General features: G+C 37.1%; 2 protein-coding genes across 2 annotated transcripts in view; both read left to right on the forward strand.

Annotated features, from left to right (window-relative positions):
- LOC129761085 (uncharacterized) overlaps nt 1-27,257 on the forward strand; it is a 149,992-nt gene that overhangs the window by 35,441 nt on the left and 87,294 nt on the right. The window contains exons 9-14 of the mRNA XM_055758788.1: nt 4,409-4,673; nt 12,205-12,307; nt 26,009-26,193; nt 26,253-26,430; nt 26,491-26,696; nt 26,754-26,956. Of these exons, the coding sequence (XP_055614763.1) occupies nt 4,409-4,673; nt 12,205-12,307; nt 26,009-26,193; nt 26,253-26,430; nt 26,491-26,696; nt 26,754-26,956 (1,140 nt within the window). The remainder of the gene's footprint in view (nt 1-4,408; nt 4,674-12,204; nt 12,308-26,008; nt 26,194-26,252; nt 26,431-26,490; nt 26,697-26,753; nt 26,957-27,257) is intronic.
- Nucleotides 12,022-27,135, forward strand: LOC129762888 (trypsin 3A1-like). Its single transcript, XM_055761476.1, has 5 exons — nt 12,022-12,307; nt 26,009-26,193; nt 26,253-26,430; nt 26,491-26,696; nt 26,754-27,135. The coding sequence occupies exons 1-5, from the start codon at nt 12,217-12,219 to the stop codon at nt 26,958-26,960; spliced, it is 867 nt and encodes a 288-aa protein (XP_055617451.1). The 5' UTR covers nt 12,022-12,216; the 3' UTR covers nt 26,961-27,135.

Below are 27,257 nucleotides of genomic sequence, written 5' to 3' on the forward strand. Positions count from 1 at the left end.
ACGAGTTATGATTTTGTACGCGATTACAGAAGGGTTAGACGAGCAATAACCTCTGAGTTGAATAGAAGATATGCACTACAACAGTTATTATTTATTTATTGACGTAGGACTACGTCTTTGATTTATATATAAGGTGGTCTACTCTACGAAAAATGTAACGAAAAATTGAGAGTTTTCAAATGGGTATTACGCAGAATTATTCTTACGATATATGTTATACTATTTATCCAGCAATTTTTCCACGACAGTGGAAATAGTAAAACAAGTGAGCAGTGAGCAATTCGCGATATCAATCCATGCTGATATAGCTGATATAGTGATTTTCAGATTTCCATTAGAAGTGGTAGTTTTGTTTCTTATCGCAAAATAGTAGACCCATTTTTTTAAATTTTTTCATTAGGGTGCCCATTTCAATTTTATCTTTTTAATTTATATTTTCAAATCAACTATTTCCCCTTTTTTCCAAAAATGATTTTTTCAAAAATTCATAACATTGAACTACTGGACCGATTAAGCTGATCGTCATATCAAATTCAAGTCAATGAGCTAGTACTTTTTGAAGAAAATATTATATTTGCGAAAAAATGGACTTTGTTTCCATAGCTAACGAATGTATTTGTTTTTCATAGTTAACATGTAGCAAGGGCACTATTTATATTTTTTCTCAAAAGCAGAGTTTTTTTACATAACATATCGAAAAATTAGAGAGGCCTCATTTTGTGTTCTTGAGTTATGATTTTTCGAAGTTAAACGATTGTCCAAAAAATCATTTCTTCTTTTTTTTATAAAAACGTCTTTTTTCACAAATTCATTACTTTTGAACTGCTGGTCCAATTCAGATGATCGACATATAAAATTAAAGTCAATTAGTTGGTCTTCGTTGAAAAATTACCATACTTGCGTACAAATAGGATTCTAATTGGATATATCTAGTCTAGACGCATAGGAATATTGAACGAAAACTAAAAACATGCTAACTTTCAAAAATCATAACTCAAAAACGCAAAAAAAACACCTCTCTGATATTTGAATATGTTATGTGAAAACAACTCAGCTTTCAAGAACAAATATAAAAAAATAGCGCCCTATATTGAAAAACTAATACAATGAAAAATTACGAAAACAAAATCCGTTTTTTTTCGCAAATTTAATATTTTTCCAAAAAATATTAGCTTATTGACTCTAATTTGATCAAAGGCTATGAATGAAATTTTGGTGGAAAAGAGGGGGAAAATGGATTTTTCGAAACATCAATTAATTTTGAAAAATCATAACTCAAGAACAAGAAATATCTGTTGTCAGATTTTTGGATGTGTTATGTAAAACAACCACTGCTTTCGAGAAAAAATATAAAAAAAGCACCTTTGGTCCCGAGACCATGTAAAAAGTTGGAAAATGTAATTCATGGGAAAAAGGGGGAAAATAATTTTTCGAACAACCATAAAATAGAAATGGGCACCCCAATAAATAAAATAAAAAAAAGGTCTAATATATTGCGAGAGAGAAACAAAACTAATATTTTCACGAAAATTTGAGAACCACTATATCGGTTTGGCATGGAATGGCTGACATATTACTAAAAATATGTGAAATTTAAGTTGATACCATTTTGATTTTTACTGATTTTTATAATAAAGTATATTACCACTCTTCAAAAACTACAAATTCTACTCCACGTTCATAATTGAATATACGATATGATGTGTTTGAATGAAAGTGAAAGAGTTTAAGTCGAATCTTAAAGTTGTTTAAGAAAATATTTTTTATTTGAAAATCTCTCAAAAACACATATTTGTACATTTATTTCAGGTATGTTAATCATGTTTAGAGCTGTACAATGTTGGGGCACTGCTTAGATGATATTTTTGACATAGGATTACGTCTTTCGAAAACATATTGGGGGTACAAACTGAAAAACGAAAATTGATCGCATAGTGAAATATATCTAATTTAAAACGCTTATCACTCAATCATTTCATGATGGATTGATGGGATTTTTGCGTCAATCGATTTCGGCACTCCATACCATTTTTTTAAATTGAAATAATGAATTGTACTCAAAATTATTGCTCAGTCATTTTCTGATAGATTTACGAGAGTTTGTATCAATAATTTTGGGCACTCCATAATAATTCATAACAGTGAAAATGAATAAATTATATATTTTATGAGACTTTAGACTTCAAAACCACAAGGCGCCTAGAGAAATCGGCATTGAAAAATACATGGAAGTAGAGTGAGCTTTTGTTCCCATCAAAATGTGTTCCCTAACAAAGATTTGTAAACCTAGGAGCCTAGGGAAATCGGCATTTCAAATATATGCAAATTGGGGGAATTTTTATATTACCAGTAAGGTGAGTGATACGATTAATTCTCACAAATAAAATTTCAAAATGGAACTAAAATGTTGACTTCATCGTGAAATTTCATATCAATGAACGATCATACATTGTGAAACATTTAGCACAAGTGTAAGTGTAAAATTGTATATGGTAGCGGCTGTGTTGAAAAGATTTCAAATAACGATTTGTTTCAATATTCATAAATAAAAACCAATGTGTGTCCCCGCTCGAGAACGGATCGTCCAGTTTATGCTGTCTGTTTTGTTGTGTTCATCTATACTCAAGGAACGTTCATACGGCGAGAAAAATTGAAAAAGTGAAGGAATATTCGAAAATGTGATTTCCCATATGCTCTACATATCGTATTAGGTGCTGTTAGTCCAATTGAAACGTACATTGAGGCATAGAGCATCGTGTTCCATCGTGTTGAATAAAACATAATTTTTACTTTCTAAAATTATAAAAGAAAATTGCTTTTTCCATTTAAAATATTTTTTTCTCTATAGTAAAGTGTTTTACCCAATACGCAACATGTGCCAAATCATTATCAAAGAGTTTAACGATGTAATTCTTCAAACATATCCAAAATCAGCATGTAACAGATAGTCTAACGGAATCCTACATCAACTATGCGTTCGTGGACACATCCCTCCTGTGTCATAGTCATTCAATATTTGAGATTGAATCATATGCATAGGATGATTGTTTTCCATCATAAATGATCCTCCACTGCTCGCTAAGAGATTCTCAATCAGCTACCTTACACTTTTTCCTTGACAATAAAATGATTGATTACTATTTAATTGCATAGCGAAATTCGAAGGATCTCATCTAATTTTTCTGCACCCTTCAGCTAATTACTATTTGCACAAATACTCACGGTCAACTGGCTTCGTTCTAGTTTCTCTGTTCTCGATCGATTGAGCGATTCTGCAGTCTCACATCAATCATTAGTCGATTAAGTTCAAGTTCTTGCGAAGAACCGATACGGCGACGCTCTTCAAAACCTCCTCATCATTTCAAGGTAAGGTCGAACGATGCTCTACTCCGAACCGGCTGCACTCATCACAGGAAGACGACGATTCACACACCTTCGCCACCATGAACTTAGCCTATGAAACTACACTTTCCGCGAAGCGATAGTATCGCGTTTGTGTTTACGGAAAAAAAACCCGTGTGAGTAAACACAAACGACAAAGTTCTGCCGCAAGGTTAGATTCCAAATTTATTCAACTTGAGAGATGAATGACACGGTTTCAAGTACAGCCAACATCTGCATTTCCTAAACTGAATGCGTGAATTGTGCGGAGATGTGGAGGAGGAGGTGTTTCAGCTTACTGGTGCATATGGTTTTCCCCGCAGCATATGTATCATTTAATCGGAAGAATTTATATTCATTCAGTTGATCAGTACCAGGGGCGGTTCACTCATCTACCCGAAATGGGAAATCAGTTGTTTTCACTTGCTAATGTGCTAATGCTAATGTGAAAAAAATGAAGACAACGATGTAAACAAATGTACTTATTATCTATGACGAAAAGGTTGTTGCGAACATGCGGATACCGACATAAACATATTCCAAAACAGATATACACAGCAAGGTGTAGTTTATATTGTACTCTTGAAGCTGTTCACGGAAATAATTGGGTAACATTGTAGAGAAAAAGGGGATGGTAGATTTAATAAAAAAAATTGCATAAGAAAATTAATTTGCTATTGCAATCTTGGAAAACGTTAAGAAGCAAAAAAAATATTGTAGCTTGCTCCATTTTTCCTGTGAACAGCTGCATGCCCGCAGAATATTTGTCTCTGGCTTTCGCTACTGCGTAATATGATCATTCAGGGTCTAGTAGGGTGTGTAAACAAATCGTAAAATACATATGTTGACATGAGAACGATTTATTCCAATGCGAACGATAAGACAGCGCATGTTAAATGCAGTTCTACTGCGCATTTTTCGAGAGAGTATTTCGCTTTTCTCAACATACTCTACCCATTCCTCACATGCCTAATGATGTTTTGTTAGAGAGTATGATAGAAGAACTCATTTTGCTTTGACCGACTAGCGCTACCGAGCTCCAGGAAAAGGAGAACTACTACAGCCAGCTGAATGCTATCGTAGATAATGTCCCCAAAGGTTATATTAAGATCTACATTGGTAACTTCAATGCGAAGATTGACTTTGACCATTCGGACTATGAGCGTGTCATGAGCTGCCATGGCCTAGAAGAGTTGAGCGAAAACGGCGATCAACTTGTAGAATTTTGTGGCAACAACGACATGGAAATTGAGGGACACTCTTTCCCCAACGACCAGGGACTCTTGCGACGGGTACACAACGAACCAGATCGACCACACCTGCAGGCACAATGTTGTTATTTATTGTTCTCAAAGTATTGTGCAAAGTTATCCTAAATAGGTTCCAGGGGAAAATCGATGTGAAAATCCGACGACAGCAAGCGGGAGTTCTAGGAGTCTATATAGATGGTTTTCATCGAGTATTATATGCAAGAAAGACATATTTTTGATCAGTATTGAAGTCAGAATTGAAGTCATCGAGATGCATTAATTACATGATTTAGATATATAAATCTGATACAAATTGTGTGCAAGCTTGATGTCTACAATATTCGTAAGTGTTATAACAGCCATTCTATGCCAAATCGATATAGTGGTTCCCAGATTTTCATCAAAATTGGTAGTTTTGTTACTCAACGCAGAATATTGGACACATATTTTTATTTTTTCGTTAGGGTAACCGTTTCGATTTTAGGGTGGTCTTTCTTTCGCATTTTTTTCAAAAATGACGTTTTACGAAAATTCATAGCTTTTGAACCATTCAGACCGATTCAGATATCGATATATCAAATTGAAGTCAATCAGCTAGCCTTTTTTGAAAAAATACCATACTTGCAAAAATTTTGGATTTTGTTTTCGTGATCATTTATTGTATCTGTTTTTTATAGTTTACATGGTTTCGGGATTTATCAGAGGCGCTATATGTTTTAATATTTTTCTTGAAGCTGAGGTTTTTTTACATATCAGAGATGTGTTCTTTTTCGTTTTTGAGTTATGATGTTTCAAAATGAACATGTTTTTAGTTTTCGTTCGATATTCCTATGCTACTAGACTACATCTATACGGATTCTCTCAGAGAAGCTTCATAATCGTGGACTTTCACCAATTCTGAATAATTTCCTGTACAATTTACTGTCAGAAAAGCACAAGAATTTCTCTCATGGCAACTCAAAATCTTCTCGTTACAGTTTTATGGGCCTACCGCAAGGCTCCTGCCTAAGCCCCCTCTTGTACAGTTTTTAACGTCAATGATATGGATGATTGTCTAACTAGAGACTGCACGCTGAGACAACTTGCAGACGATGGAGTTATTTCCATCACGGGTACTAATCCCGTCGCTCTGAAAAAGTCGTTGCAAGATACCATGAACAATCTGTTCACGTGGGCCCTCAAGCTGGGTATCGAATTATCTACGGAGAAAACTGAAATGGTCGTTTTTTCTAGGAAGCACGAACCCGCCCAATTACAGCTTTACCTATCCGGCAAAACGATCCAACACTCTATGTTTTTCAAATACCTGGGTGTATATTATGATTCTAAATGTACCTGGGGGAGACACATTGCGTATTTGAAACAGAAATGCCAGCAAAGAATCAATTTTCTCCAAACAATAACCGGAACATGGTGGGGTGCCCATCCAGGAGACCTCATTCAGTTGTACAAAACAACGATATTGTCAGTGTTAGAATATGGCAGTTTTTGCTTCCGATCAGCTGCCAGGATTCATATTCTCAAGCTGGAGAGGATACAATATCGTTGCTTGCGTATAGCCATGGGGTGTTTGCATTCGACACATACGATGAGTCTCGAAGTTTTGGCAGGAGTACCCCCGCTTACTCTTCGGTTCACATAATTATCCTACAGATTTCTCATCCGTTGCAAGATCATGAATCCATTGGTGATTGATAACTTCGAAAATCTACTACAACTGACTCCTCAGTCAAGTTTTATGTCTTTATACCATGAGTACCTTACCCACGACGTGCACCCTTCACCAGGCATCTCCAACCAAGTTTGCTTCCCATACTTTTGCAATTCCTCTGTCATTTTTGATCTGTCCATGCGACAAAAAATTCATGGAATACCAGATCACCTACGCTCCAATGTTATTCCGTCGATATTTTCGGAAAAATATGGGAAAGTTGGATCTGATAAAATGTTCTTTACTGACGGTTCATGCATAAACGGGTCCACTGGCTTCGGCATCTTCAATGAAAATTCCAGTGCCTCTTTCAAACTCAAAGATCCTTGTTCCGTGTATGTCGCAGAAATGGGTGCGATATACTATGCTCTAGGGATCATTGAAACACTGCCCATCGACCATTATTTTATTTTTTCAGACAGTCTCAGCTCAATAGAGGCAATCCGCTCAATGAAAGTTGATAAACGCTCATCTTATTTCCTAACAAGAATAAGACATCTATTGAGTGTTTTGGTCGAAAAATTATTCAAGATTACCTTAGCATGGGTTCCCTCTCATTGCTCGATTCCGGGGAATGAGAAAGCGGACTCGCTAGCTAAGGTGGGCGCTTCAGAAGGCACACTTTTTGAAAGGCAAATTGCCTATAATGAATTTTTTCACATTCCTCGTCAGGACACACTCGTTAGTTGGCAGCGCATGTGGAGTGAAGATGAGTTCGGTCGTTGGTTACACACGATTATCCCTAAGGTTTCGACGAGTGCTTGGTTTAAGGGATTGAATGTAGGTCGTGATTTCATTCGCGTGATATCTCGGCTCATGTCCAATCACTACAACCTAAACGCGCATCTCTATCGCATTGGGCTCGCAGCAAACAATCTTTGTGATTGTGGCGATGGCTACCACGACATCGAGCATGTTGTCTGGTCGTGTATCCGGTTCCATGCTGCTCGCTCTCAGCTCTCTAGAGCACTGAGAGCACAAGGCAGACAATCGATATCCCCGTCCGGGATATCTTAGGTAGCCGTGATCCTGATCTTCTGCTTCATCTATACCTGTTCCTCAGAAACGCCGATGTCAACGTTTAATGATGTTTCCTTCGTTGTGTCCCTGTTTCATATCCCTCCTATCCGATCTATAAACTTTTACTTAGTCGCGGCAATACATACACACACTCTTTACAGATACACGGGCCAAACGTTGTGCAGTCCACTGATGATTCAACAAGAGCCAAAGGTTGTACCGCTCATGACAACTCTACACGAGCTGATGATTGCGCCGGCTAGTGACCATTCTATCCTGGATTCCTCGAGTCGAGAAGACGCACCACGCTAGATATGGGGTACATACTAGGGGGGCGTTGCTGATCAATGGTCAGCTGCATCCCAATAGGAAGCATCCCGTGTTGGGCACACGTACAGAGCATTGGAGACAGCAACATCCCAATTACGAGAACACTTGTTATACTAACCTCGAGCCGACCGCGAGTAATCGGTTACATATTACTAACATAGATAATAAGAAAAACTGTCAAAATATTGAACTTCGGCCCCGTCAGGCTAACGCCATATGAACCTTGATAAAAATATATATTTTGGAAAAAAAATATACGGATACAACTCAATTTTTTTGCAAGTGTATTGTTTTTTTTTAATGAAGACTAGCTCGCTCACTTGAGTTTAGTCGATCATCTGAATCGGTTCAGTAGATGAAAAGTGATGATTTTTTGAAAAACGTCATTTTTGGAAAAAATATTTTTTAGACCAACAGTTAACTTTAAAAATCCTAACTTTTAAAATAAGAAAAAGAACATACCTCTGATTTTCAGATATATTATGTAAAACATCCTCAGCTTTCTAGAAAAAATATAGAAGAATATAGCGCTCTTGGTCCCGAGGCTTTAATTTGTTATGTCGATCATCTAAATCGGTTCAGTAGTTCAAAAGATAAAATTTTTTGAAAAAAGTCAGTTGTGGAAAAAAATGGGAAAAGTTGTTTTTTTTGACCACTTTAAAAGGAAGATGTGAAATGTATTGTTTTGTGAGATCTGAGGGCACATGTTTTTATGTTACAAAATCATTGTCTAGAGTATTTTCCATGAGATATGAGATATAAGAAATATCAGTGCTTTTAAACGGCAATTTTGCAAGTAATAGTTAATTTTCAAAGCTGACATAAAAAAAAGAGTTCACCAGCCAGTGCGGGTGAAACCGCCACCCCATGGGGGTAACACCGGCACCCTCAATTTGTCAATAAATATACACCAGCTGAACTAGTTTGAATTTGGCAACCGCTAAATGGGAGGTATTCTTATTCTAGAATTCGCTATCGAATATGATTCGAATCACTCAACTGATTCCGTTGATATGGTTGAAACATGCTCCGGTGAACATAGTATATGGAAAAGAAAGGAATTTGATATTAGGTAAATCTATCATGCGACACCTCAAACCACATCACAATTCAATTACTAGTTTGATGGAATCTAGGTCCTAGTTTCGAGCTTACCACCTTTCACAAAACGTGATCCTGTAATGTAGACCTGGGAATTCCAAAGTCTTGGAAGCACGTTTGACAGAAATTCCATCAACGATAGCCTCTTTTGCAAGGGCGAGGTTCTCCTGGGATCCACTCTCACAACTCGATTTCCTTGGGAGCTGCGAAGCATCTGAAATAGATGGAAAATATGTTCCAATAACTTTCAACTAACTGGAAATCACGCCGGGCTTACTCCACTCAAAGGGTGACGATCTTACCCTAACAGCATACATTTTTTAAAGAGACTATTTCTATTAATTTATTGCATTTACTTAACTCAACTCAAATCCCAGTGATATATAACACTCCAACAAAATGTAGAACAACGAAAAAGGATTTGAAACCTCGTTCAAGAACAAAAGGTTAAATTCCAATACCGAAAAATTACATCCGGTTGAACTTCATCGGCACTCGCGTTTGTGTTGATTATTATTTTAACATTTGACGAATCACGGTGGGTTGCATTTGATTTAAAACGATTAAAATAATGAATGCTAACATGTTTTTTAGTAAAACTCAAGGGGTGCCGGTCTTACCACCAGTGACGGGCTTACCCTCAGCTCCACTACCTGATTTGACTAGAAGACCACCCTGATTTTATTTCGTTGCAACACAAACAGTTAGAATTTCAGCAAGATACATTCATACATTGTTGAATACTTAGAATAAAGTATATTTAACGTCAATTTCGTTCAAACTGCACGTGCATCGGGTGAAGAGTGTACAAATTAATAGGGAATCTTCTAGCAACAGCAGATGAACTCATTCATGAAGAAAACCGAACTATAGCTACCAGTAAACAACGGAATTGCAGTAAAAAACTACGGGTTTTCGGAAGCGAGCAACACTTAACTTTTTACTTCCGTTATACATAAGGATAGTCCCATTTGATATCTATCATTAGGTGACTTGGTTGTTTTTTACGCGGATTTTCCAATTAACGAGGTTTTTTTACGTGGATTTTCGAATTAACGCGGTTTTTTACGCGGATTTTTAAATTAGCGCGGTTTTTTCTACGAGGTACGTATCCCCGTGTAAAAAAAACCTGGGTGTAGTTGAAATATTGCTTCATTTGCACATGCGATTTTGATGTATTTTAGCCTGTTTTAGCTTGTTCCCGCTTATCCCGGTCAGAGAGCTTCGATTTACGTGGAGCTCTCTCCGTCTTACCGTATCCTTGAGGATTCGCCAAATAATTGAGCTCTACTTGATGGGATCGTCCAATCCGACGAGAAATTTCTTTGATACCAACATTTTCTTGGTGAAATGCATCGATTTGTCTTTCTTCTCCCTACGTGAGGACTTTTCCCTTCGGCTTTTTTCAGATTTAATTGATCAAACCAACTAAAATAACGGAAAATGTAACTGGCCTTATAGAAACTTGACAGTTGAAAATACGAAAACATTCGTTTACGCTCAGCGCTTGCACACACACATATGAAAATCATGCAGTGTATGGTAGTCGCCAATACCTACACACTAGACTATAAATTGAAGCATTGTTTGTTTAAAATGATCAGAGACGAATGAACTCTCAGAGTTTAAAGTCTCTCTAATTCAATACCTTCCTTCCTTCCTTAAAATTATCATTCTTTGTGTGGACACCGACTGGACAACATCGTTGCTGGACGAGCTGGACGGCGAGGGATCGAGTGCCTTTCTCAAGGCAAGAGGGTGGAGGGGTAGTGCTGGAGTAGAGTAAAGTTTTCAAAGGGCCTTTCTCAAGGCTAGAGACGAATGAACTGAAAAAGTTTAAACTCTCTATAATACAATACCTTACCTTACCTCACCTTACAATGACACAAAGCAGCAAGATTACCTGGTCTTATAGAAGTTTGACAGAGTGTATAAAGTTAAAAAAATGGAGATTGGAGATTCAGAATAAGTATAACATTTTTTGGGAGAAAAATCAATACTTAGCCCGTTTTCTGTCAGTACCGTATTGACTCAGACAAAACAAAAAAGAAAAAAAAACAAGAAAGGGCGAATATGGTGACAATTAATGATGACTGACCTTGAAACGAAAAATAATTGCTAAAAAACCTGCCGTCTCAAATTGCCATACTTCATCGATTTGACGTGTCATTGGAACCATTTATAATCTATAACAATTTTCTCGATGCACAGCGGCACATTTTGCAACGCCCAAGACCTACAAAAGGGCACTGTTGCATGCCCTATAATGCGCGTATGCACGCCTACTGGCATACTAATTAGCAATGCTGTTTCCGAATTTCAAAAAAAAAAAAGAAAACAAGAAAAAAGAAACATAAAAACGACAACAAGTAGAGCTAGCTTAATCCGGTCTACCGCGACACGACAAATGATTGAGAATAAACAAAACCCCAATGCATCCTCCACCCTCCACTCTCGGCAGATGCATCCGTGAGTCACACACTGTCGACGCTATAGCTGCTGCAAGTCCCACACGCCGCGTCTCTCTCTTCCCAGGTTAAACATCATACGGTTGCAGAGCGAGAGTGCTTCTGCCGCTGCATATCCACCCAATAGTTTGTTGATGGTTACATAGCTGAGATGTGTGTTAGCAGAGCCAAGGACAACACCCATACCTCGTCGCCGCCGTCGCTACAGACGCGACCAAACAACACTTGTGCAGTCATTGACATAAGTGCTCTCTCCCGCTCAGTCGGGACATATGTTTTGGGGTTTTGGGTTCTCCACGACTCTCGCAAGCTCTCCGATCCTCCCTCGCATAATGCACGCACAGGTAATCGAGAGTGAGAGTGATGATTTCCTCGGGCCGGTGTTGATTTTGTGCTCGGAATCTGCCGTGCGACCTTTGCGCTTCGGCTCATCCAACTTCCGCCCCCCGGTCCGGGTCGTGTTGAACTCTCGTTCGCATGGGGTGGGTACTGTATGGGGCGCACGTTGAAAATTACGGCTCGCACTGAGGGTTCGCCGCCTGTTGTCACTGCAGGACGATACGGGTGCGGGTGGATCGCGGGAAGGGAAGGGGGCAGAAGGGTGCAAGCCGCCCGCGGGCACGTCCTCGAAGGTACCGAACCCAAGAGCGCGCGCGAACTCGTCGTACTCACGCGCATATGACACAATTGAACTTAACCATATGTATAAAAGACGATCGAGTTAACATCCCCAGTCACAGAACAATACTGATACACTCCTGTCTCGCCCGAAACTGGCGAGTATATAATTTTTGTGCATATTTTACATATTTCGCGATCGACTGCTGGCTGCTTCTGTGACAAGTCGTCGTGCGATCGCAGCTTTCGATTTGGAAACCCTGCTCGAACGCGGATTTTGCAGATTTAGAACGTTCGTTATTCTAATTCGGTTTCCCATTAATAGTTCCAAATCATCATGCAAGTTCGGTTGGCGATTGGATTGATCTGCTGGGTGCGGCTAGTGGTGATGGCACTTCCGGCTGGCGGCGATGGTTCCTGCAATTGTGGTAGGTTTTATTCTACGGATGAGAAGTTCTCAGAGAAAGTGATAGTGAACGTTGATGAAGTGTACAATCTGACAGTGAAGTGTTGCGTGAGGTGTCTTGATTATCATTTGTTCGCAAAGATGGAAAGATGATCAACTTCGACGCAATATCGAATCTTTGAACGCAAAACGGGATGGTGCGGATAGTCTACGTGACCTGTAGCATCCCGAGGAACCTTCGGAGGGTGGTTCCACCCAGGAAAAAGAGATACATAACAAACAATTCGATGTGGTATGCAAAACGCGCATTCAGCGTAGCTGCCGTTGCAAAAAGTGAAAGGTTAACAATGTAAACAACGAAGGCTCCGATGGCGGTGAAGAGAAAAAATGATGGCGATGCGATGATGCTGTTGTGCCAATTATGCAATGGGCGTACGCAGCGGAGTATCGGAGTGGAACCGTGCCAGTGGTGGTTCACTTTCTGTGTATGTAGTGTTGGTGGCCAAGTTCGACCCCAAGCTGGTGGGCCCAAACACGCCGGAGACTCACAGATCGTGGCCATCGAGCACGTGCTGTTCAGCGAATGGGGTGACTTACCGATCAAAACAAAGCGGTTGGCAGTCGGCGAGGAATCTATCCTTAATGAGTTTCGGTCTAGCCTCAACCATTGCCACCGCCAAGTATCCACATAAATAAATGGTGGTGAAATTAATATTCAATGGTAAGCTGTGCGCGCGATGCATCATGACGAGTAGTGGCATTGTTGTTTGCCTCGTATTAATATTGATCCGGGGAAGGATTGCGTGTATACCAACAACTGTGCTCGATACACCGCGAAAGCCAGCTGTAGTGGTGCAAAATCAATGACGTAGGTCGATAGTTGGGGACTGTTTAAAGTGCTGAAAATCGAAACTTTCTCAGCTATTGTTGCACCAAAGATGGACTTAATTTCGATGAAAATATCGACGCAGCTATAAGGAGTTGGAGCGAGGTAAATGTGTTGTCAATGTACTACCCGACGCTAATCTCTTTGAAGGATTCATGGATGGATGATAAACTGGAATGTCTCTGACGTTGCTTAGTGACATGTAGGATGTGAGTGTTTAGAAATATCACCGACGTAGCTGCAACGATTTTTTTTTCACAAGAAAAGCAGTGTTGAAAAAACAATTTCGGAAAAAAAATCTATCCAAAAAAAAAATAGACAACATTTTTTACAAGAATTATCAGTCCGAGAACTTTTTTTAGTGCAGTCCTTTTATTGCGAGTTAAATATTTTTGTCGCTGTCGTTATATGATCCTTACAGGTGGATGATGAGAAACAGTTTCGTTTTGTTAATCAAATCTGTAATGATCTAAAATCAAGTGACCAGTGACAGACTAGTCAAAAGATAAACTTCATGTTGGCCAAGTATCGTAATGCATCGAAATCCGAACACTTAAGCGCTTACCATCTTCACCGTTACCGTTCCTATAGAATTAGAAGCCAATTTATGAATCACAGAATTCCACAAAATCATGTTTTTTTTATCCAATTTATTTATTTATTAGGCTCATTAGCATTTTATCTGTAACTGAGCCGGGTTTTTATCGTGTACATGTACATATGTTTATGTTTCTATAAATTGTAAATTACACAGTAGAAGTAGTAGCCATTTAAGCGTTAGGTTTTCTGTTCCATTACATTATGGTAAATTACACTGTAGTAGCCATTTAGGCGTAAGGGTATTCTATCTGTTCTTCCATTGTTCAGCAGACCGGACAGCGGAGACAGTTGGTATTGATCATTGTTGGGTTATTTATAGAACAGCAGCCCGATGTTTCTTGCAGAGCAGAGCAGTTGTATGGATGAATCGATCTTTGTTCCACCGTGGATCGATCTCCATAGCTGATGATGGTTGCGTGGACGTAGTTATTCTATAACAACACAATGATGGTCAATTGAGGGCCCTGAGTTTGAACTCACGATCGATCGCTTAGTAAGCGAACGCGTAACCAAGTGGCTAAGAAGACCCCCAAAAAATCATGTTATATTTGTTCAATTTTTTTAAATTTCTTCATCGTGTCGTGATTTTAAATCCGAACATTATTTAATCATGATATGAATTTCGGACTCTTTTGCTTTAAATTCCTGACGCATTTTGTCAGCGGCATTTCTTTGAAACAAATTAGTTATTGATTTTTGTAGAGCTTATTATTTGATTGTTTTTCTCTTATATTCTTAAACGAAACATCAATTATGAACATAAGAAATGAAATTAATTTTATGATTTTTTTTAGTCGACAATAATCATGTGCGGCTATTGCCTTCGTACACAACTAGCCGTTTGACCAAGTTTATTATTAGCAACGCTCTTGGCAAGATCCAGGTGTCTTTTCATAAAGTTATTGATCCATTCTGCTACGATGATGGGTTTTCAGGGTATCCAAAAATTTGTTCCTATGAAAAACTCGAACAGCTGGTACAATTTGGATCTTTTACGCCTTAAACGTGAGAGAGACTGATGGTACAAGAAATTTTGTAGAACAAATGATGGAAATCATTGGAATATGTACACAAACGCGCGCAATATATATTCATAATCGATTAAGAAAACTCGTTGTGAATATATTCAGAGGAAGATTGATCTGCATCAAAGCAACAGCAAGAAAATTTTGAAATCTTTATTAAAACCTAGTAATAGCAAACCGCGGTCCATAACTTTTAATGGTACACTTGAACAGTCTGAACAGGCTATAGCATCTAAGTTTAACGATTATTTTGTCAATTGTGTTTCATTGATCAATCAGTCCATTGAATTGGTTGATGAACCTGATGAAATAAAACAGCCGGTTAACAGTAGTTGTAGATTTGAAAGTTTTCACCCAATTACATTAAATGAACTTAGAACTATTTGCTTTTCTTTAGGAAAAACGGCTGGAGTGGATAATGTCAATGCTAGAGTTATTCAAGATTGCTTTCATGTCATTGATCACATTTTGCTGGACCTTATTAATAAGTCTTTATTAACTGGGCATGTGCCTCAGGTGTGGAAGGATTCTTTAATAGTTCCAATTCAAAAGGTTGCTGGAACGATTAAAGCCGAAGAGTTTCGTCCCATCAATATGTTGCACACGCTAGAGAAAATATTAGAAGTAGTCGTTAAGGCCAGCTGCTGGAATATTTTAACTGCAATGCTTTGCTAATACCAGAACAATCGGGATATCGGGAAGGTCATTCCTGTGACCCCGCATTGAACTTGGTATTAGCAAAATGGAAAGAGAAACTAGAGTGCAAAGAGATTCATTCCAGTTTTTTTGGATCTAAAACGCGCTTTCGAAACAATTTCTAGGCCCTTGTTGTTGAACACGATTAAGCGCTTTGGATTTACGAGTACTGCATATAAATGGTTCGAAAGCTATTTAAATGACAGAACTCAACGGACTATTTTTAATGATACAATTTCGAATCCCCTAGGGAATAATCTTGAAGTACCTCAGGGAAGTGTATTAGGGCCCCTTTTATTTATTATGTATATCAATGACATGCGAAGAGTTTTACGATTTTGTGATATCAATCTTTTTGCAGATGATACTGTGTTATTCATTGCAGCTAATGATTTAGATAAGGTCGTTTTACATTTGAATGGAAATTTACATTCTTTAAGTAGATGGTTGAAGTATAAGCAATTGAAATTGAACATAAGTAAAACTAAATATATCAATATTGATAATGAGACTATTGATCGAGTTCGGGACATTAAATATCTTGGCGTGATTATTGATGACAAACTCAAGTTCAACACTCACATTGACAATGTCATCAAGAAAATAGCCAAGAAGTATGGAATCTTATGTCGATTGAAAAACGATTTAACTATTTGCAGCAAAATACAGCTATACAAATCAATCATCTCTCCTTATTTAGACTTTTGCTCTTCCATTTTATTTTTAGCCAATGACACACAAATATCGAGATTACAGCGCTTGCAAAACAAAATAATGCGGTTGATTCTAAAATGTAACAGATTCACTTCCTCATCTTTAATGTTGGACGCTCTGCAATGGTTATCCGTGAAGCAAAGAATTGTTTATTTAACTATGGTGTTCATTTTTAAAGTAATTAACGGTTTACTGCCTCGATATTTTTGTGATCGAGTTGAAAGAGGAAGTGACTTTCATAGTTATAACACTAGAAACGCGAATGAAATAAGAACACCTAATTTCTTGTCATGTGCTTCACAAAATTCGTTGTACTTCAAAGGAATAAATGTGTTCAACTCGATGCCAAGACATATTAAATGCGCAACAACACTTACAGAATTTAAGAGGCACTGTACATTTAGACTTCACATTTAGAAGCTGTGTTCTCTTAACAGCTGAACGAGTTTTTGTTTATTTTTATGACGAAGATCTTTACTGACGATGTTTTATACGAACGGATAATTTAATGTGGACAATTTTTTTGCAGTTTGTTTTCAATATTTTCAATTAATCTGACGTTTTTTTTTGAACGGATTATATTATGTAGATTATTTAATTTTTTTTTTAAATTATTTTTTTTTTTAATTTGTATTGATCTCTATTATGTCTGTCATGATCTTGGTAATGATGGACTATTTTTATTTTTATTTTGTCGTTCTTATAGTTGTATTAGTTTAAAAAAAATAAAAGTAGTCTACAAAAGTTTGAGCGTCGCGCGCGAGACACAGATATAAAGGATATTAAATTGAAAGTTTTTTTTAAGTGCCGGTCTAGGAATTTTTCGTAAAGGAAATTTTCTCGATTTCTCTGAATGAGGGTATTCACAGTCAATCTAAAACAAGGCTGGCGGTTGGACTTGTGCTCTGGTGGACCACTTGGCTGCAAGGGCCTCGTCGGGACCGTATCGGCTCTGTGGCGGACATGACTGAGTATTGGCTTTTTTGGACATTGCAATTTTTTGAACTTATATCTGTAAATAAAATCAGTTCGTTTTTCATGTTTGCTAAACTGATTTCAATGTTGAAAAAAATAGATAAATTATCTTTAAGATAACTCGTCTTGCTCAAACCTCTGTAGGGGAAGGAGGCGGGACCATCATCATGAAAAAAAAATCCAACTTTCTGAGATTTTCAACGAATTTTGCTAACTTTTCCACTCAACGATAATTTAATGCTACTGCATCCTTTTTTGTGAATGTGTAGCTCCTTAATCCGATTTGCCAGTTTACCGTTTAGTATACCGATGAGTTTTGTGGTTTTCTGGATCGAAACTCTTCGCTTCATACTTTTAGGATTTGTAACATACTCTTATAAAACTCCTTCAATAAGAAATTTCTTCGATAACTTTTGATTCGTCCGGATTCAAAATCATTTTCTGAATGTATTTGTATTCCGGACATGGGTTTGTGAAACACAAATGTTTGTTTAAAATTTTCACAATTTGTTGTCAACAGTTAGATACTTTGCTCGACACTACACTTAGTTGATACAATGTCATCTATCAGTCACATTAATTCAACATGCAAAAGATGTAATGTTTTTGGTTTGATATTGAATATAATGAAAAAGTGACATACACTGCGTTTCATAACTATAGGACCACTCCATTTTTCTGAGTTTCCAGAGAAATGTAAGAAGTCGGTTGAATTAAAGTGTATAGTGTAGGATATAATAACTATCCTCATTTATAAGGCCATTTGAACTTTATTGTTGTGTCCAGGCGCGAAACAAAAAAAACTAAAATTCTAGTGTTTTATAACTATAGAACCAGATGGAAAAATTGATAGGATTTTGATCTGGTAAATAAGCTGACCAGTCTAGAATCTGGAGCCCCTATTCATTAAACCATGCCATAACCTTTTGGATTTTATGAATCGATGCAAAATTACCCAATTATTACGGTGTTTTTTGATGCAAAAACAGAAGTAAATGATTCTGAAGTACTTCATTGCACTTCTGACTATACATTCGTGTTGAGAAAAAACTATCTGAACCAGGCCTGCTTAAAAATATTGTCATCAAACCATCAAATTGCCGCCTGCAAAGTTACGAGTTGAAAAATTACATGACACGTTCCGTAAGTCCTTCCAATATGAAGAAATTCTATTCAAGTTAAATTTATTCTATCAGAGAAGTTCTCCTGAAATAGTGAAACCCTTGGGATTGGCTTCCACATCAGTTTTTGGACCCACAGCTTTGGAGATGAGATTTTTATGGTTTGGGGAGAATTTTCTAATAAATGCCTGGTTTAGATTGCTTACCATTAACACAAATGAACAGTAAGAAGTGCAACGAAAAACTTCAGAATAATTTACTTCTGTTTTTGCATGGAAAAAAGTCTTTATTGGGTAATTTGGCATCAATTCATAAAATCCGGGAGGTCAGGGCATGGTGTGATCAATAGGGGCTCGGGATTCTAGACTGGTCAGCTTGTTTACCAGATCAAGATCCTATCAAAAACTTATGTGGAGTGATTGTACGAATAGTGGATGTAGCTAGCAAGCAGTATGAGTGGTTTAAAGAGTTTAAACGAGGAGTATTTTGTGCGAACCACAACGCAGCTTGCTTGGTCAAAACCACCCCGAATGAGTTATTTGAACTGATTGAGAACTAAACACGAATTTGAAAGTTATTGTAATTCATGTGAAATTGACGTTAATTTTGTAGAGAAGTGAGAATTTGTCCATCTAGTTCTATAGTTATATAACACTAGAATTTTAGTCTTTTTAATGTAATTACTAGCTGACCCAACAAACTTCGTCTCGCCCAAAATTTATTTCTCGTTATCAATACCTTCAAACATTCACGTTTTCTTACTAAACGCAAGTTCATGAGTCCAATCGCTTAACTGTTCATTGATTGATCTTCTAATCGACCCCGTTGAATTTACCTTTTACTCAAAAATACCTAGTACTTCTATCAAAATTCACCATTATAATATCAGATTTTTTTCAGACACAATTCTCGTTCAAGATTTTTCAACCACTTGCAAATAACATGTTTCTCCATTACATTGAATAAATGTTTGATACAGAAAATATGATAGAATAAAAACAGATCCCTCCCCTCATCACCCCTCAGAGAGGGGGGAGGCGTGTCCATTCACCATAGAAACGTTTCGTGTCCCCTAAAATCTTTACATGCAAAATTTGGCTCCATTTGTTTGATTAGTTTTCGAGTTATGCAGAAATTTGTTTTTCATTTGTATGGCAGCCCCCCCCCCCATAAGAGATAAGTGAGGAGTATCTAACCACCGTAGAAACATTTATTGCACCGTAAAACCTCTATATGCCTATTTTGGTTTCATTTGTTTCATTAATCCTCGAGTAATGTAGAAATTTGTTTTTCATTTGTATGGCAGTCCCCCCCTCCCCCTTAGAGAGGGGTGTGGAGTGTCTAACCACCATAGAGACATTTTTTGCACCCTAAAACCTCCATATGCCTAAATTTGGTTGCATTCGCTTGATTAATTCTCGAGTAATGTAGAAATTTGTTTTCATTTGTATGGCAGCCCCCCTTAGAGAGGGGGGTGAAATGTCTATCCACCATAGAAACATTTATTGCACCCTCAAACCACCATATGCCTAATTTGGTTTCATTTGCTTGATTAATTCTCGAGTAATGCAAAAATTTGTGTTTCATTTGTACGGCATACCCCGCCCCCCTAGGAGAGAGGGGAGGAGTACCTAATCACCGTAAACACATTTATTGCACTCTAATATCTACACATGCTGAATTTGGTTTCATTGGTTGAATAATTCTCGAGTAATGTAGAAATTTGTGTTTCATTTGTATGGCAGCCCCCCTTAGAGAGGGGGTGGAGAGTCTAGCCACCATAGAATCATTTATTGTATCCCAATGAGGTACATATAGAGGTGGAACAGTAGGCGAAGTGTATCTGTATTGGAAAGCAAAATATCGTGTCGTAATTATTAGCATTCAATATGGAATGTATATGGAAGAAACAAAACAATGTTGAATGTACTCACGGTTGCATGATAATTTGAGTCAAAATTCTCCTGAAATCATTCAACTGGTTATTTTTTAACAGATGACAATTATATCGTGTTATTCATGTGGTAAGCAGTCGTATGCTTAGTTCTCGATAGCAGTAACATTTTCGGTGAAATTTTGATTAATTGGCGATTATTATCTCACAACATACACACCGACACTGAGAGCCTGAGAGATTTCACAAATATTCACTCCACGCTATCACATTAGCCTCATATTCTGCGGGAACTCTCCAAAAATGTACGTTTTTAACTGATAAATTACTTCCTGCAAATAGCATTTTTACATGGATGCGGTGGGCAATCAAAAATAAACACAACGACTGACGTCACTATTTGCGAAATAGTTTTGGCAGCGCATGCTATGTCGCTCAAAACTCAACCATCTTCATTACCTTTTTTCCAGGACATTGACTGCATCCTAAAACCTCCAAATGTCAAATTTTGTTTCATTTGCTTGATTAATTACCGAGTAATGTAGAAATTTGTGTTTAATTTGTATGGGAGTCCTCCTTAGAGAGGGGGAGGGATCTCAAACTATCACGAAAACCTTCCCCGGCCCCAAAAACCCCTACATACCATAAGAATCAGACAGACAGACGGACAGACAAAAATCCATTTATATATATATATATATATATATATATATATATATATATATATATATATATATATATATATATATATATATATATATATATATATATATATATATATATATATATATATATATATATATATATATATATATATATATATATATATATATATATATATATAGATTCTACATCAAAACTGTCTTCGCGCGCTTATCAGAACCAACATTTTACGATGCAGAACTTGTCAATATCATAATCCTACTCAAAGTTATTGATGGTTTTTCACCGAAAAACTCATGATTTCAATTTAAATTTACTCAAACACAAAAAATAACATAGTTTTGAAAATCACAAATTATGTAGAGTGAAACATGCTCTTTCGAATGTCGCCAATAAACTTTGTTTATCTTTGCCGCCGAAAAAAAAAATGAACAGAGCGTATTTTTTGGGAAGAAATAAAATAATTTTGAGTGGAGTTGAGATATTGACAAGTTCTGCATCGCAAAATGTTTGATTTAGTAAGTTCTGATAGTCTTTTGCAGACAGTTTGCACGTAGAATTTGAAATATAAAAGCCAGAGCAAAAAAAACCCAAAAAAAGATATAAAGGTTATTTCAAGAGATAAACAAACTTTGCTCTGCAAAGATGTTTTAAATAACTGGTGCTACAACATTGTCGAACTATATTACCTCTATCTATAAAGTTAAGAAAGTTATATTTTTTATTTCATCGACAATTTTGGTCATTCTATTTCTGATAACATAAAAATGAGCGCTCTATCATATGTAACAACTTTGTCGAAGATAGTTTTTGTCTGGAGAGCTCTAAATGCTAATTTCCACCTAAATACATCTACTGAACCATCGTGCATTGGCATCAGTATAAATTTCATAGCAAAAAATAAAATGATAATGAAAATCACGCTCCGGTGGCGCTAGTACGTAAGTACCAGTCCTACAGGTTGCTAGTCTATCCACAATGAAATGGTGATGGAAAATACATAACTTTAATTTTGATAAATGACAAGAATCACGCGTGATCTGTCAAGAACCGCAAAAAAAAAACAACAAAAAATTCACCCATTATAAGCAAGTATCGCAAATACAACAGATTGACGGAATAGGGCAGAATTGACATCAGGGCACTCAAAACTGTGTACCATTTTTACGATGAAATTCTGCAATTTCTGTTTGTGGCCCAATTTTAACCAAAGTTTTGTGCTTGGTTCTCTTAGGAGAAATCTAAACATGAATTTGTTTAGGAATAGTTTGATATATTTAAATTAAATCAAAACTATTATTTTACATGATCTTATAATAATTCATGTTTTCCGTAAATTTCAATAAAAAATTGCTCAAAAAAACAAACAAATAGAAAAGTTAAGATAATTGAATTTTGTGATTTCTTAGACACGCTTCATTCAATGCTTGCTGTTTTTGTGAATCTGATTTTGCATGTTATAATTACAGGTTGACAGAACGGGAGGCATAAAAGTTTGAATTGAAATTAAACACAGATAAATGAGGTGCTTAGAATGCAAGGGGTGTAAATGACTTGATCGATTTCTCTTCGTCAACATTTTCTTTGATTAATAACTCAAATGCAAAAACATTCCAATTTGAGTTTGGTATAGAATCCGATAGATAAGGTTCTGACCTACCTTCGTCATTGTCAAACACAACTGGGAATGAATTTGCAGCTAAGTTATGACCAAAAGAGAGACTGGATGTAGAGAAATCGATCAAACCACTTACACCCCTTTCATTCTAAGACCCTCAAAGGGTATCGATTGCCATGAATTTGGATTCAATATGATTCCGGAATATGGCTCAGAGGAAGTCCGTTCGGTCCGGTCTTGTGGGAACCATAACTCCTCGGGTTTGAGGCCATTCAATTGTTGTACAAGAAAGTCACTGATCGTAGCCGGCTCTAGAGCGGTCACCATTAATTGTTACGTTATGGCCGGTATCATTGGAGAAGAAAAACGGACCAATGCTTTCACCATCCCATAGAGCGCACTTCGAGCTGAACCATGGTTTCCGTTAAATCAAACGACAGCTGTCAACGGTCCAACACGGTCAACGGTCATATACACTGCGTTTCACAACTATGGAACCGTTCATTTTTTTTTTGAGTTTAAAGCGATATAAGAGAAGTCGATTGAATTGAAGTATATAGTGTAGGATATAATAACTATCTTCATTGGAAAGACTGGCCATTTGAACTTTATTGTTGTGTTCAGGCGCGAAACACTAAAATAAACTGAAATGCCAGTGTTTCATAACTATAGAACCAGATGGAAAAAACTCTCACTTCTATACAAAATTAACGTCAATTTCACATGAATTACAATAAGTTTCTAATTCGTAGGTCATCTTTAGTTCTCAATCAGATAAAAAAACCCATTCGGGGATGTTTTGACTAAGTTGCGCCATGTTATAGTGTGTATCTCGTTCTATGCAGAGGATACTGCTCGTTTAAGCTCTTCAAATCGCTCATACTGCTTGTAAGCTGTATCTACTATTTGTACGATCACTCCTCATAAGTTCTTGATAAGGTTTTGATCTGTTAAACAAGCTGACTGATCCAGAATCTCAAGCCCTTATTCAATAAGCCATGCCTTGACTTTCCGGATGTTATGAATTGATGTCAAATTACCCAATTATCACGGTGTTTTGATGCAAAAACAGAAGTAAATAATTCTAATGTACTCCATTGCACTTCTGACTGTACATTGGTGTTGATGATAAGCTATCTGAACCAGGCCGTTTTGAAAATATTTTCCTCAATCCATCAAACTACCACCTGCAAAGTTACGAGTTGAACGTTCCGTAAGTCCTTCCAGTATGAAGAAATTCTATTCAAGTTGTTTTTTTTATTAGAGAAGTTCTCCTGAAATAGTAAAACCCAAGGTATTAGCTTCCACATTAATTTTTGGACCAGCAGCTCTGGAGATTGGATTTTTATGGTTTGGGGAGAATTTTCTCAAAAAGGCCTGGTTTAGGTAGCTTACCATCAACACGAATAAACAGTCAGAAGTGCAACGAAGTACTTCAGAATCATTTACTTCTGTTTTTACATAGAAACAATGTGATAATTGAGAAACTTGGCATCAATTCATAAAATCCGGAAAGTCATAGCATGGTTTGAGGAATAAGGGCTTTAAATTGTCATGTCAAGCACCCTATCAAGAACTTATGAGGAATGATCGTACGAATAGTAGAAGCAGCTTACAAGCAGTATAAGTGATTTGAAGAGCTGAAATGAACAGTATTCTCTGCGTAGAACGAGATACACACTACAACATGGTGCAGCTTAGTCAAAACCACCCCAAATGGGTTAATTGAACTGATCGAGAACTAAAGATGACCTACGAATTAGAAACTTGTTGTAATTCATGTGAAATTGACGTTAATTTTGCAAAGGATTGAGAGTTTTTTCATCTGGTTCTATAGTTGTGAAACACTGGAGTTTTTGGTTTTTAAATATAAAGAAAAAAAAACTTTTCATTCGACCTAGGGCAGTATCAGTCACAGTATAAGTATCATTTTGTAGTAATACATATTTCTACAGATGAAGTGAATTGAAGTGAAGACTTAGAGGTTTTTACGAAACATATTTGTAATCTATATCACTAATATATTTGTAATCAAAGAATGAGACTAAATTCTGGACAATATGAATAGAACCGAAGGAAATTTGATTTTTAAAATATGTTCTGTATCTGAAATAACGATGATATTTACTAAAAAGTTATCCCATTTGAGTATTTCAACGAATTTATGTGTTTATCCTATTTTATTTATTGAAGTCCCTAAACTATGTGCAGACAAAACATTTAAAACGAACTTGGTCTCATGTGCTATTTTTATTATTTAATTTATAAATATAAAAAGGGCATATTTGAGCTATAATGATACATTCTGATGTAGGGTAAATGATTTTGGTTTGTCCGATTTGGGGTATTTTTACGCAACTAGTTAATGCAAATCGATTTTTATTCATGAAAATCACATATAATCGATACGAGTTTGGGTTTTTAGTTGCTAATACTATCATAAGGCGTTGAAATTATTCAAATTTTATGTTTTTGAAACGATTTTCGTCAAAGAGGAATTATGATCATGGTTTGACCACCTCTGATCATGGTTTGTCCAAAAAATGATCATGGTTTGTCCGGCTATATAAATCACCATTTTTGAATGAAAACATTCGAATTCTCAAGTAGATGTTGCATTTATCATTACTTGAGTTTACTGTCATCATATTGATCCATTCATAATTTATGCTTTCTTCAGAATATTGCCTTTTCTTGGGCATTTTAAAAATGTTCACCTCAACACACTCAACATAAAGAAACTTTATTTCTGTCATGCGCGAAGGACACAATAAACAAACTGCAGCGCGCCAAGCCAAGAAATCATGTGGACAAAATAACATTATTGAATAGGGCAACTCATGATCAGAATTGAGTTAATCAAAATGCGTTAATTTAATGGTTTAGCTTTGTAAATCTGATACAAATGGTGTGCAAGCATGATGTTTACAATATTTATATGTGTTATAATCCAGAAAAGCGAAAATAATCATAATGGTAAATAATGGTGATCGAATGAAAGTTAGCTCGAGTGAGGGTCGCATTGACATCAATAGATGGTGTATTTTATAATCCTTTAAAACATGTGATTCCGTGAAAATATACTATAAAACTACTTTAAATTATGAAAAAAAATATTATTTATATGTTTTGAAACATTCGAATACCTGATTTAACAGAGGTGTGCTGAATTAGAGCTTTCAAAAACGAGGACAAACCATGATCATATTTTCGACTGGACAAAACAAAATCATTTACCTTACAATTCTAAAGCTATCTTTTTAATTATGTAGCATTTGACACACCCCGTTCAGGGAACACCGATTTGTCACCCAGGAATCCTAGCAACACTAGACTTCAATTTGTTTTCCGTTTGCGCCGGTGATATTTCCAGATTATGTATATTGGACCTAAGAGCAAGGAGTACCACAAGTATCTTATCGTGAATCGATTAATCTTCTCATAATGTCTGCTCTTTTTGTTATTATCTCCGAATATTTTTTTTTTCTTCATTAATAACAACCGCCATAATGCGCTTCGAATTCATTTCAGTATGTGGCGTCAACGGTCGCTCAAACCGAATTGTTGGTGGCGCAGAAGCACCAGCCCACGAGTATCCTTGGCTGGCGGGACTATTTCGCCAGGGGAAGCTGTACTGCGGGGCATCGGTGTTGACCAAAAACTACGTGATAACCGCGGCCCATTGCGTTAACTCGTTCGAACCGAACGAAATAAGGGTAAATACGTCTGGCGACTTCAGCCATTAATTTAAGCTGAACCTCATCTCTCACCATAGGTCTACCTTGGTGGACACAACATTTCGAAGGACTACACGGAACTCCGACGGGTCAAGCGAATCATCGATCATGAGAGTTTCGATATTTTCACCTTCAACAATGATGTGGCTCTGCTTGAACTAGACAAACCATTGCGCTACGGACCAACGATTCAGCCGATTTGCTTGCCGGATGGAAGTAATAGTCAAGAACCATAATCTGTTGACAGATTTTGTACTTTTAACATGCTATCTACAGGTGTAAGGGATTTCACCGGATCGCTTGGAATCGTCGCTGGCTGGGGTCGTATCGAAGAGAAGCTTCCACCATCCAAAACTCTGCGATCCGTAGTGGTTCCCATCTGGTCCCAGCAGCAGTGTTTGGATGCCGGTTATAGTAGCAAAAAGATCTCCGAGAATATGATGTGCGCTGGTTTCCATGACGGTAAAAAAGATGCTTGCCAGGTAAGTATTCGTTTATCAGAGAATTGTCACTTATGACAAGAAGATACCAATCCACAGGGAGACAGCGGTGGTCCAATGCACAAAATGGGGAACTCCGGCAGTATGGAGGTCATCGGAGTGGTCTCCTGGGGACGAGGCTGCGCTAGGCCGAACCTGCCCGGCATCTACACTCGGATTGTTAACTACTTGCCATGGATCCACGAAAAGCTGAGCGGGGAATGTATGTGTGTACCGAAAAATGTTGCCGCGAGAAGTTTCGCGTGAGTCGCCTGATCTCAGCCAGAGTGAAGTGCGTTGAACAGACGCCGGCCAGATCTGTTCAGTATGAGAGAATTGTCTGCCGTAGGTGTATCGTTATTATTTATTCTAGTCAACAGACGAAGTATCAATATATCAACTTTGAGCTAGTTTTGTTACCAAATATGTTTGATTATGTAAGAATGTGCTGAATAAAGATCCAAGCGGATATAGTTAATGTGGATCTTTTGTACTTAAACATGAATCTTGCTAAACCCAAAGCCCAGAAACTATATTTTTTATTCAAATTAAAACAATTTTGGT

The sequence above is a fragment of the Toxorhynchites rutilus genome, chromosome 1 (genome assembly GCF_029784135.1).
Source record: "Toxorhynchites rutilus septentrionalis strain SRP chromosome 1, ASM2978413v1, whole genome shotgun sequence".
NCBI lineage: Eukaryota > Metazoa > Arthropoda > Insecta > Diptera > Culicidae > Toxorhynchites > Toxorhynchites rutilus.